Source organism: Chanos chanos, chromosome 3 (assembly GCF_902362185.1).
Source record: "Chanos chanos chromosome 3, fChaCha1.1, whole genome shotgun sequence".
Lineage (NCBI taxonomy): Eukaryota > Metazoa > Chordata > Actinopteri > Gonorynchiformes > Chanidae > Chanos > Chanos chanos.
In genome coordinates this window covers 43569649-43580165 of record NC_044497.1, presented here as the reverse complement: position 1 = coordinate 43580165, position 10517 = coordinate 43569649, and the positions used below count along the sequence as shown (strand labels likewise).

Here is a 10517-nt window from a genome sequence, read left to right as displayed (position 1 = left end):
TTGGATATGAAAATGGGTGGTTATGTTAAAGTAGCCCTAGGCGTTGATAATAGTGTTTTACACTAATCTTTATTTATTTATATTTATGTACTACATTTTTACGTCTACAAATCATTAAAACACATCAGAGAAGGATTGCAGTCAGCTTTGGTGTTCTATTGAACCCACTTTCAGTCTGCTAGTTCTGACTCTAGTGTCGTACAGCCCTAGCCCCAGTCAGTGGATGAATATTACACAGCATTATTGAATTAACACTTCATATACTGACTACAAGCAGAATAGACTGTTCAGGCTCAAACAAACCCCAAAAATGTTTCCCCCCTAATTCAGGGCAGGGGCGAAGTAATCTCAGCACAGCGAAGAGATGCGCATTACGTCATGCATATGAAGAGTTCGTTCGCCATGGAAAATAGTCCGCTTGTGACTACATTTTACCATTTGTGCGTGTTTGTGCTTCCTTATTTAGGTAGTATGACAGCATTTACCATAGTTTCAGAATAGTGGAAGTTCTGTACATCTCGCTCCTCCCTCAAAAATAAACGGTATTACACAAAGGTCAGGGACTAAGTTCGATATGCCATATGACGGTGGGCGGAACAGTTGTCCTTCCCTTTTCTGTCCCCTCCTCGGAAGTAGACGTATCTGTCTATATTCCGACCGTTTTATTTTAATATCAATTTGGAAGGATCCCTTCTTTTAATCCCCCCAAATTAAACGGAAAATGGAGGCCAAGATGGAAGCCTAAAGAAATGTCCAAATCCGATCTGCCCTTTTGTTTTGCTTCAGTTTAATGGACCGGATGATTTCCAAGTCAAACTGCGATTCCCACAGCTTTGCAGGGGAGGTAATGTCACTTTCTTTTCTTCAATAAACCCTTATCAACGTAATCGACTACGATATTACTACAGTAAACCTTAGTGAACCAATTTAAAATTTCGTAAGGCACCAGCGAGTTACCTGGCTTCACTTGGACAACTATAGCAGCCCTTGAAGTTAGCAAATAGCTAACATTAGCACAGACGAGCTAGCTAAGTTGAAATGAACATGACCTTTTATTTTTTAACATTATTGTGACTGTTAGCTGTGTCAGTTGGTTGTATTTTGTTTGTACGCCAGTCAGCTGAACAAAAATACTGTAACACAGACACTCTGGGTAGTCACACACCTATAGAGTTCTATTACCTAATGAAAATCCAATCTAAATGAAGTCGCGAATATTGAAAACGAAACAGTTGCGTTCAAATCAGTTAATCCAGTGAACCGTATTTACTCCACAGTCCAGTGTATTGTGTCATGGCTAGGAATGTGTCAGTTTCGCAAACAGAAGGACAGTCTCTATTCACATAGGTGCAGAGGAGTATGCTCTGTAACGTATGTGTGTCTTAACATTCCTTTGAGTCAATACAGATATAGCACAAGTTATGTTTTACAACGGTGATGGTGTGCTCAAACCCTGATGTTATTTGGTATTGTGGTTTTTGACATTCACAGGTAGCTGTATCCAGTTGGGAGGTAGGCACATCCAGGGGTCGTGATGAAATTTGCCGAACCCTTGGAGAGCCAGAAACTGTCTTCTCTCTTGGAGAGTGCAGTTTCTAGGGAAGCCAAAATGTGGAAGGTCTACGTGCCAAAAAAGCCAGCCAGTCAGGTAAGAAAATTGACTGATCTTGTCACCCCTCTTGTTCACTGAGAGATGAAAGGTTCATGTGTTAGTCTTGTCACCAGCCTGTGTTTGCTCCAAACCACTCTCTGGAGGAGGGTTTTGCATGCCAGTATCTGTGATACCCAAGTTTAAAAATGACATTCTCTCACAGTAGAAAATGAAAATGAGTAGGCTGTTTAAATCCAAGATAGGATTCAGCCTACACAGACTTGAACTCAGGTGGAGAAAGCAACCAGACAACATTATTCTGTCACAATGCAGTCACATTGATCAAATCTTAAAGACCCTCAGTGCCTGCAAATTAGAGGAAGTAAGGACAATTTGTTCTCTCAGAATACTGGAATTGGGTTTGTATAGTTGCATATGAGTGATAAAGGGAGCCAGCAAAGTAACCAGGTGGATGTGGGTTCAGTTCCTAAGTATGACAGCTTTGTGCCAATATTTCTATGAGTTAGGCACATTAAGATTGTGTCAAGAGGTTTACCAGCCCTGATAGATGGAAAGAAAAATAATTGTTGATCGTTCTGGATGAAAGCAACAGCTAAACAAATAAAATCAAATGTCAAAAATTCCTGTTTTCTCACCTCTCTGCTGTTCTCCTGACTGGTTACTGGACTGTATTGGTTCAGTAATCAGTGTGTGAGGTGCTGGCATGATGTATCATGTGACAGCTGCATCAGGGGAAATGAGGCTTAAATGCAGAATATCTGCTTGTATGCTCTGAGGAGAAGAGCGGGTTGTGCCATCTTCTCAGCTGACATGCATGGTCACGGTAAATCTGCCTGACTCTGTTCACTCAGCAGAGTGAGGATTTCACAGAAAAGTCAGCATAAGCAGCAGAGCAAAGGAAACATGAAATACCAAATGCATGCTGGTGTCTTAAATGCTGTTGCTGTTTTTGATGATGCCTACAAAGTCAGTGATCAATGTGTTTTTGATGATAGGCTAATGCTCCACAAGGAAAACTTGCCTGTGCCAAAATACCTGTCCTGTTTTTTGCTACTCATTGTTTCTAAGTTTAGAGCTTCAGTAGTTCATTGTGTTGGATGTGTCTGTTTCTTAGTTCTTGCTTGCCAAAATTCTTAATAAATCTAACTCTGTTATACCATACCGTGTGTACATACAGTATGTGCGTGTTGTTGTGTAATATGATCCTTCATAACCTTACATGATTAAATTGAAAAATACAATTTTCAAGTCAGAGTCAAAATTAAGGAATGCTGACCTCAAAATGTAATTCTTAGCGTATGGTGTGAACTAATGAGTTTACCTTTGTCAGCCTTTAACACTGTACGACTGTCTATTGAAAACAGTGTTTATTTAGTAATGTTGACATTGGTTTGTGTGGGTTTTACTTTGCGTAGTTAAGACTTTTCTCTGATCTGCTATATGAGAAGATCATAGTGGTGTTATTACAGGATACAGATATCACCCCTGCTCAGCGTGATGAGGCCGTACAGTGGCTCACCCTCCTGCACTCTGACCTCAAGCTCTATCCAGAATCCCTCTTCCTGGCCGTCAACATCCTGGACCGCTTTTTAGCTTCTGTAAAGGTATGCCTGTGGATTTTTTGACTGTCCTAATCTTTAAAAAGCTGAACGCTCCTCACCCTTTGTGTCTTTTGAAGTTCAGTGCTAGTATGTGCAGCGCATTCAAGGACCATTGTAGTCCTGATAAGCTCTTGTTCCATGTTATTGTAATTTTGGCATTTGTGAAGGTCTGCCCGCTGCTGTGAATATGCCTGTAACATAAGTAAAGGTATACTCCTACCTTCTGTAAAAATTACACTCAGTCTTTAGACCTCTTTTTCCCCCTTGCCTTTGTCATGGGACTGACATCACAAATTACACACATCCACTACTGCCTTGTCATGGGACTGACATCACAAATTACACACATCCGCTATTGCCTTGTCATGGGACTGAAAGACACTTTCAGGAGTTTTAAAAAAGCTCTGACTTAACTCCACACAGTCGTTTCTGAAATAGATCCAGTATTTGGGTCAAGTGTTGAACTAGTAGATTTATGTGTATTGTCACAGGCTTAGAGCAATGTAAACCTCCTCTCAGCTGTTAAACATGAACCGTGTTTGCTGAGTTGTCTTGACATTACATAACAGCAGACTTTGTATTGATCCAGAGGTCTGTACCTTTAACCTGAGAGCCTTAAAAAAACTGTGAAATTTTCACAACTGTACTTTTGAAAGTCCTCTCATCTCGGTGACAATAAACATGTAGAAACGTTGGAGACATAAGATTTAGCGAGAATTTGATTCTTTGTATGTATTCTTTCTGTGTACCTTTGGATTTTTTAGAAATACTGAGCTCAGACAATATGGTAACAAAACTAAACACAGGAAGCTTGTCATAGGGGTTTGACCTTCTGACAAACACTTTGTCTCTTCCCAGGAAAAAATCAAGAATTGAACAGAGGTTGTCTGAATCTCTTTGTGGTAAATACCACTTCTTTGTGTGGTATTTATATTTTGTCTCCTCCAAGAGAGAATGGAGGATAAGACTATGAGTACTAGACAGATTTATTTACATCAAATATTTATTTGTTGCAGTGCCTCAGGACACAACATTAATTTGTTTTAATTTTCTGGATGGATTAATTGATATAACTGATGTGACGTAGTTATGTTAAACTTCATTCAGTATGTTAAGATAATCAACATTTCCCTCTCTCCCTCTCTCCTCTCTCCCTCTCTCCCTGGCTGTCACCTCTTTCCCTGTCTTCTCTGCTCTCTCCTCTCTCCCTCTCTCCCCTGCTGTCACCTCTTTCCCTATCTCCTCTGCTCTCTCTCTCCCTCTCTCCCCTGCTCTCTCCTCTGTTCTCTCCTCTCTCCCTCTCTCCCCTGCTTTCTCCCTCTCTCCCTCTCTCCCCTGCTTTCTCCCTCTCTCCTCTGCTCTCTCATCTCTCCCTCTCTCCCCTGCTTTCTCTCTCCTCTCTCCCTCTCTCCCCTGCTTTCTCCTTCTCTGCTCTCTCTCTCCCTCTCTCCCCTGCTCTCTCCTCTGTTCTCTCCTCTCTCCCTCTCTCCCCTGCTTTCTCCCTCTCTCCCCTGCTTTCTCCCTCTCTCCTCTGCTCTCTCATCTCTCCCTCTCTCCTCTGCTTTCTCTCTCCTCTCTCCCTCTCTCCCCTGCTTTCTCCCTCTCTCCCCTGCTTTCTCCCTCTCTCCTCTGCTCTCTCCCTCTCTCCTCTGCTCTCTCATCTCTCCCTCTCTCCCCTGCTTTCTCCCTCTCTCCTCTGCTCTCTCATCTCTCCCTCTCTCCCCTGCTTTCTCCCTCTCTCCTCTGCTCTCTCTCCTGCTCTCTTCTTTCAGGCCCGTCCGAAGTACCTGCGCTGCATTGCCATCACTTGTTTCTTCCTGGCTGCTAAAACCAACGAGGAGGATGAGGTGAGACAAACACATCAGTATCACACTTAGAGTTGAAGACTTAGCCCTGTGTGTCCATCTTCCTCCACTGTGTCAAGTTTATTATTATTGAAAAATGACAAGTAATTGTCTAATGGTTTGCCAGTATAATCCTCCATTATTCTTTCAGACAAATTTGCATTTAGCTGACTGAAGCCAATTGCGTGTGTAGATCTAATTTCCCCTCTAATGCTGTAGCCAGTGACTCAGGGTCTGCCTGTACAGCACTCTGTGCTGCAGTTCTCTGTATGCAAAAGCTGTTTGTGAAAGAGTTCTGAAATAAGTCAGTAAGCAAGCTGACACATTAGGAGCTGGTTTCAGGCTGGTTAATGTGGCAGTGTATGTAGTTGTTGCTCTTGGAATCTTTGTTCAAATGCTGATTTAAGCATCCAGTCAGTGGGAATAAAACTATGTTTTATGCCAATAACTGTAAAATTCATAAATGGACAAGTTACATTTTAAAAATCCATTTTCAGTCAGACCAACTGGCACCTCATTTTGAATAAAACTTATCGCCACATTTTGAGTTATCTATGAAAATTTCGTTTAAAATGAGAAAAAGAAAAAAACCTCTCCTCATCTCTTGTCCCTCCTTGCTCTGTAGCGGATCCCCTCCCTGAGGGAACTGGCCAGCAGGAGTAAGTGTGGCTGCTCTCCGTCTGAGATCTTGCGGATGGAAAGAATAATTTTGGACAAACTTAACTGGGACTTACTAACAGCTACTGCGCTAGACTTTCTTCACATTGTGAGTACACATGCACACAGCACTGGACTTACTTCACATCATTACACACACACACATGCACAGAGCACAGGACTGTAAACAAGTATGCACACACAGCATTTTGGTTGTATTTATTTCTATAGGTACATAAGCTGATGATGTTAGCTCAATACGTTTTCTTTCTTTCTTTCTTTCTTTCTTTCTTTCTTTCTTTCTTTCTTTCTCTCTCTCTTAGTTCCATGCTTTGGTGATGTGTGGTAAGTCTGACGTATCAGGAGATGTGTTTGGGATGAGTCGCTCACAGCACCTATGTGTGGTGACCCAGCAGCTGCAGCGGTGTATATGCAACAGTGAGCTGATCCGTATGAGGGGTTCTGTCATAGCACTCTCTCTACTCACTCTAGAGCTAGAGAAACTCTGCTCTGATTGGCTGGAGCTCGCTGCACACCTACTCCACAAAGCCCAGGTAACAAGTTATTGCATTAGTCATTCATGCTTATTTGACTGAAGCACTGTACCATATAGTTTGACTGATGTGATACTGGGTCCCCACATGACTATGAAGGACCTGAAATTAATTAAGTAATTGCCCAGTCACGGAAACAACTGGAAGTTAGAAGGAAAAAAGTAAACATACTGGAAAACACCTTGAAATTTGAAGTTAAATAGTTTTGTTGTAATTGTGGTTGGTACAACAGGAATAGTGTCTGACTGCTTCCACATAGCAATTACCAGTGCCTGTGGCAATGCATTCATTCAGCATTTTGATCTTATAGCCTGTCCCAGCCATTTCTCAAAAGGAAAGCAAATAACATGATCTCTTTGTTCATGGGACATAGACAACATCATGTTTCGAATATCAAAGAAATTATGACATCTCTGCTATGCAGAGGCATGGATCTCATGAAGTGCAAAGACTGGTCATTATTAAGTAGTACAGAAATATATGGCCTCCAGTTAGACATTGATCTATCATTTATGAAAAAGGAAAAGCATTTGGGCTGCATGAGACACTAGATTTGAAAGATTAATCATTTCACTGCAAATGAGAGTTTTGTATTGTAATTTGTATTGAATTGTATTGAAGAGGCCAAGTTCTGTTTCAAATCTATACCTGAAACACAGGTTCAGAACTTAAAATGAAATCTCAGGACATCCTAAGTTCGCATACCATAAGTAGTGAGTTACTGAATTAGAGAAACAACTATTTATGTACATTTGCATGTGAAATGATCCAAAAAATATGACTTTATCATAACACCATTTGCTTTCACATTTGATTTCTATGCATCATTATGATAAAAGGTACATGGTAAGACTGTGAATTTGAATGAAATACTGCAAGGCCAGTCATAAGTTGCTATAAAGGGTTCTTTTCAAAGATTCATTTTTAAAAAGTTTTTACATGAAAAGTGTTTGACGTTTATGACTGTATACTCTTAAAATGCTACCTTTTTTCAGAGTTGTTCACTTTTTACATTCCCTCTTGCCTTTCTCTCTCTCTCTCTCTCTCTCTCTCTCTCTCTCTCTCTCTTTCTCTTTCTCCCTCAGATTGACACTTCTGAGCTGGTAAACTGTAGAGAGCTGGTGGCACGTTGCCTATCCACTCACCAGGCTTCCCTGCCTCCCAACACTGTGTACATCTACCATTCCTCCCCTCAAAATCTGGCAGCTCAGGACAGGGGAAGGGTACCACCCTGGCACCCTTCCCCTCTCCTGAATGCATCAGATCAGGCCTCCAGCTGCCCCTGGGACCCCTCCCCTGCAACTGTCGACCCCACCTCGACGACCCTCGACCATCAGCCACGGGTTAAGTCTTCCACCAAACGCAAGGTGGAGCAGATGGAGGTGGATGACTTCTTCGATGGGATCAAACGCCTCTACAATGAAGAGATCGGCCAGGAGGGGGCACTGTTGGTTCCTGTGGATGGAGGAGGGCAGGTTTTGAGCTGCAGCACCCTGGTCACACATCAGGAGGGCAGCTCATCCCCTTGCCCCCCCTTACAGCCTGTCAGCGTCTCCTAGTAACCCGAGTTCCACTTCTTTATTTGTGCTGAAGAAGCAAAAAACCGCAGCTTCAGATTGTATCAGAAACCCCCAGAGCAAGAGAGGGACCCCAAAAATATACAAAAAATATATGTATATTTGCGTATTCTGCTATTTCATAACCATTCTTTCAAAAGGAAAAGGAGTAAAAAAAAAATATAAAATGTGTCTATAAAAATGTCCCTCCAAAAAAAAAAAAAAAGATGTAGGATAACTTTCATAGCACTTTTGTGGTAATACTCTGATCCGTGTTGATGTGGATGTTTGTCTCATTTATATGTGTTCCCCTTTCACTTTCTCTTAGTTTCATGTTTTTCCTCTTTCTTCCTGTTTCTCTGTCACATCACACAGCTTCATGTTTGTGTTTCCAAAACAAAACTAACAAACTATGCTTTTAAAGAACAGTGTGTGGATTGTCAGAAGCTATATAAATATGTATGTATGGTGTGAATTACCTGGTTTGTTAAAGACGAGCGAAGTAGAATTGAAAAAGAATCAGTATTTTTTTTTGTGTCTCTAAAATTTAGTTCACTCTTTTATACATGCATATATGTATGTGTATATATATATGTGTGTGTGTGTGTGTGTGTGTGTATATATATATATATACACACACACACACACACACACACACATATATATATGAATTAACCTCACCTCCCTCCCTCCCTCCCTCCCGCCCACCCAATCCGATCACTCACTACTCATGGCCTGATCTTTGTGTATTGTGATGTGTGACTGTTACAGATGTGTGACAGTTAGATAGGTGAAGTTGACCCTATCACATACCGTGTTAAAGCATTAATTTTGCATCTGTCAGAAGGATTTGCATTTGATTAAATATGGTCACTTGTAGTGAGGATAAAGTTCGTAGATTGTTCAAAATAAAAATGGTAAAATACAACCGTGCTATAGAAACGGGACAAAAAAATAACAAAAGAGTTGTATGAAGAAAAAAAAAAGCTTCAGTCTTTCACCATTCCTTTGCTGTTCATTGGTGATGCACTGTGCTCTTGCTTAAAACTGTCTCTCTCTTGCTCTGGGCATTATGATATCTGTCTGTGCTGCTGAATAACACACAAACCCGAAATAAAGCAGGTGTCTGGAGCTACATTAATCAGGTCTCTTTCTTATGGCTGTATGATTTCACAATATGAGCTGGTCCTACACACGACTAATTCCTTGCTTAGGACCCATAAAACACACAGTGTGACTGCAGCATGTGGATGCATTGGCTATAGTGGTCACTTGATTGAAACTTTTTGTCAACTGTCCAATACAATAATCACAATCCACCACAATTTCCTAAAGTTGCCTCAGAAAGTCACAGGATCACTCAAACAATGTCCAGGTGACCAAATCAAAGATAACTGTAAATGGTTAAAGGGTGAAATCTTAACTTTTGGACCCTTCTAGTCAGAGGTGGGATTGTCTTTGTGTGGGCTCTAGTGCAGATACTCAGATCAAAATGAAACTGGATCTGAAAAATGCCCTGTGTACAGATTGGGCAATTTTCCAAGAACTACCCACACTCCCCAAATTCCATGTCATCACTGAAATGAGTTAAACTTATAGTATTTCTTTTGATCATAAATAAGAATACCTGTAGATCAGAGAGAGTAATTACTGCTACAATTTACCAGGAAAGAATGTTTTACACTCACAACCAATTTCCAACTTTTATTTGAATATTACTTCCACCATGTATTAGCCTGAACCTCCTATGCACTCTTTCTCTTAAGAAAGCAAGACTGATCATGGTGTCTCGGTTGGATTTTTGAACAATGGGTGCATAAATACTCATTTTTCCAATCAATATGCAGTGTTCAGAAACTGGAATCTAGTGCACTGGGTTATCTGCACCAATGATCATCCTCAAAGAGAGACAACAGACTGAGACCTTATAGTCACTTTTAATGACGCATAAAGCACACAAAGTCATCAGTCATTCAGCCTCAGTTACAGCACAAAACGTAATACACGTTTCCCAGAGATAACAACTTTGAAAATTTAAGAGTAATACTCGTTTATGCTGGTTTGATCCCGCGGTGTCCTGTTCTGCGGCAGGGAATCTCTGGAGGAACTCAAATTTGGCCTCCATCGCTTGATTCAGCCAGGGGAAAACATCAAACCCCATCTGAATTGTTTTAGAGAAAGAATAGGATCGTTCAAAATGAAAAAGTGGGGATTCATGCCTCACGATGAGTAGCTCTTCTGTATTGTGCTGTGGTTTTCTGAGTGTCTATTTCGTAAAGAGCAATTTTTCCTTTATTTTCTGCTGAAATAAATTCTTTCCCCACTCATTTTCTTTCGCAAACTAAGAAACTCAGACAAGTTTTGCAAACAGAAGCTGCCTCCTAACAATCGCATTTACTGACATCGCCAAACAGAACTTCGAAAAATCGTGGAGGTCCTCTCTTTAGCCAGGCTTTAAGCTTTTGGATGTTTGGCGTGTTCATGTTTACATAATGTACACACAGTAATTGTAATCCTTCTCCTTTCTACGCACCTATGCAGGTGGAATTTAGCCAAAAAACCCTCCGTGGGTGGAGTTTACAGTTTCTCTCCCTCTCACTCTCGGTCTCTTGCGTAAAAAAAAAAAAACCTGACAGATAGCCTTGGACTCTCGAGCTCAGGCACCTGAGAGTAATTTCAAACAACGCGGCAGC

The 10517-nt window shown here is 41.1% G+C and overlaps 1 protein-coding gene across 1 annotated transcript; it reads left to right on the top strand.

The window, feature by feature from the left end:
* The first annotated feature begins 616 nt into the window (after positions 1-616).
* Positions 617-8422, top strand: ccni (cyclin I). The gene is made up of 7 exons (XM_030769980.1): positions 617-844; positions 1492-1648; positions 3082-3216; positions 4986-5060; positions 5683-5823; positions 6038-6268; positions 7354-8422. Exons 2-7 carry the CDS (start codon positions 1535-1537, stop codon positions 7825-7827), a joined length of 1170 nt encoding a protein of 389 aa, XP_030625840.1. The 5' UTR covers positions 617-844; positions 1492-1534; the 3' UTR covers positions 7828-8422.
* Positions 8423-10517: the final 2095 nt, after the last annotated feature.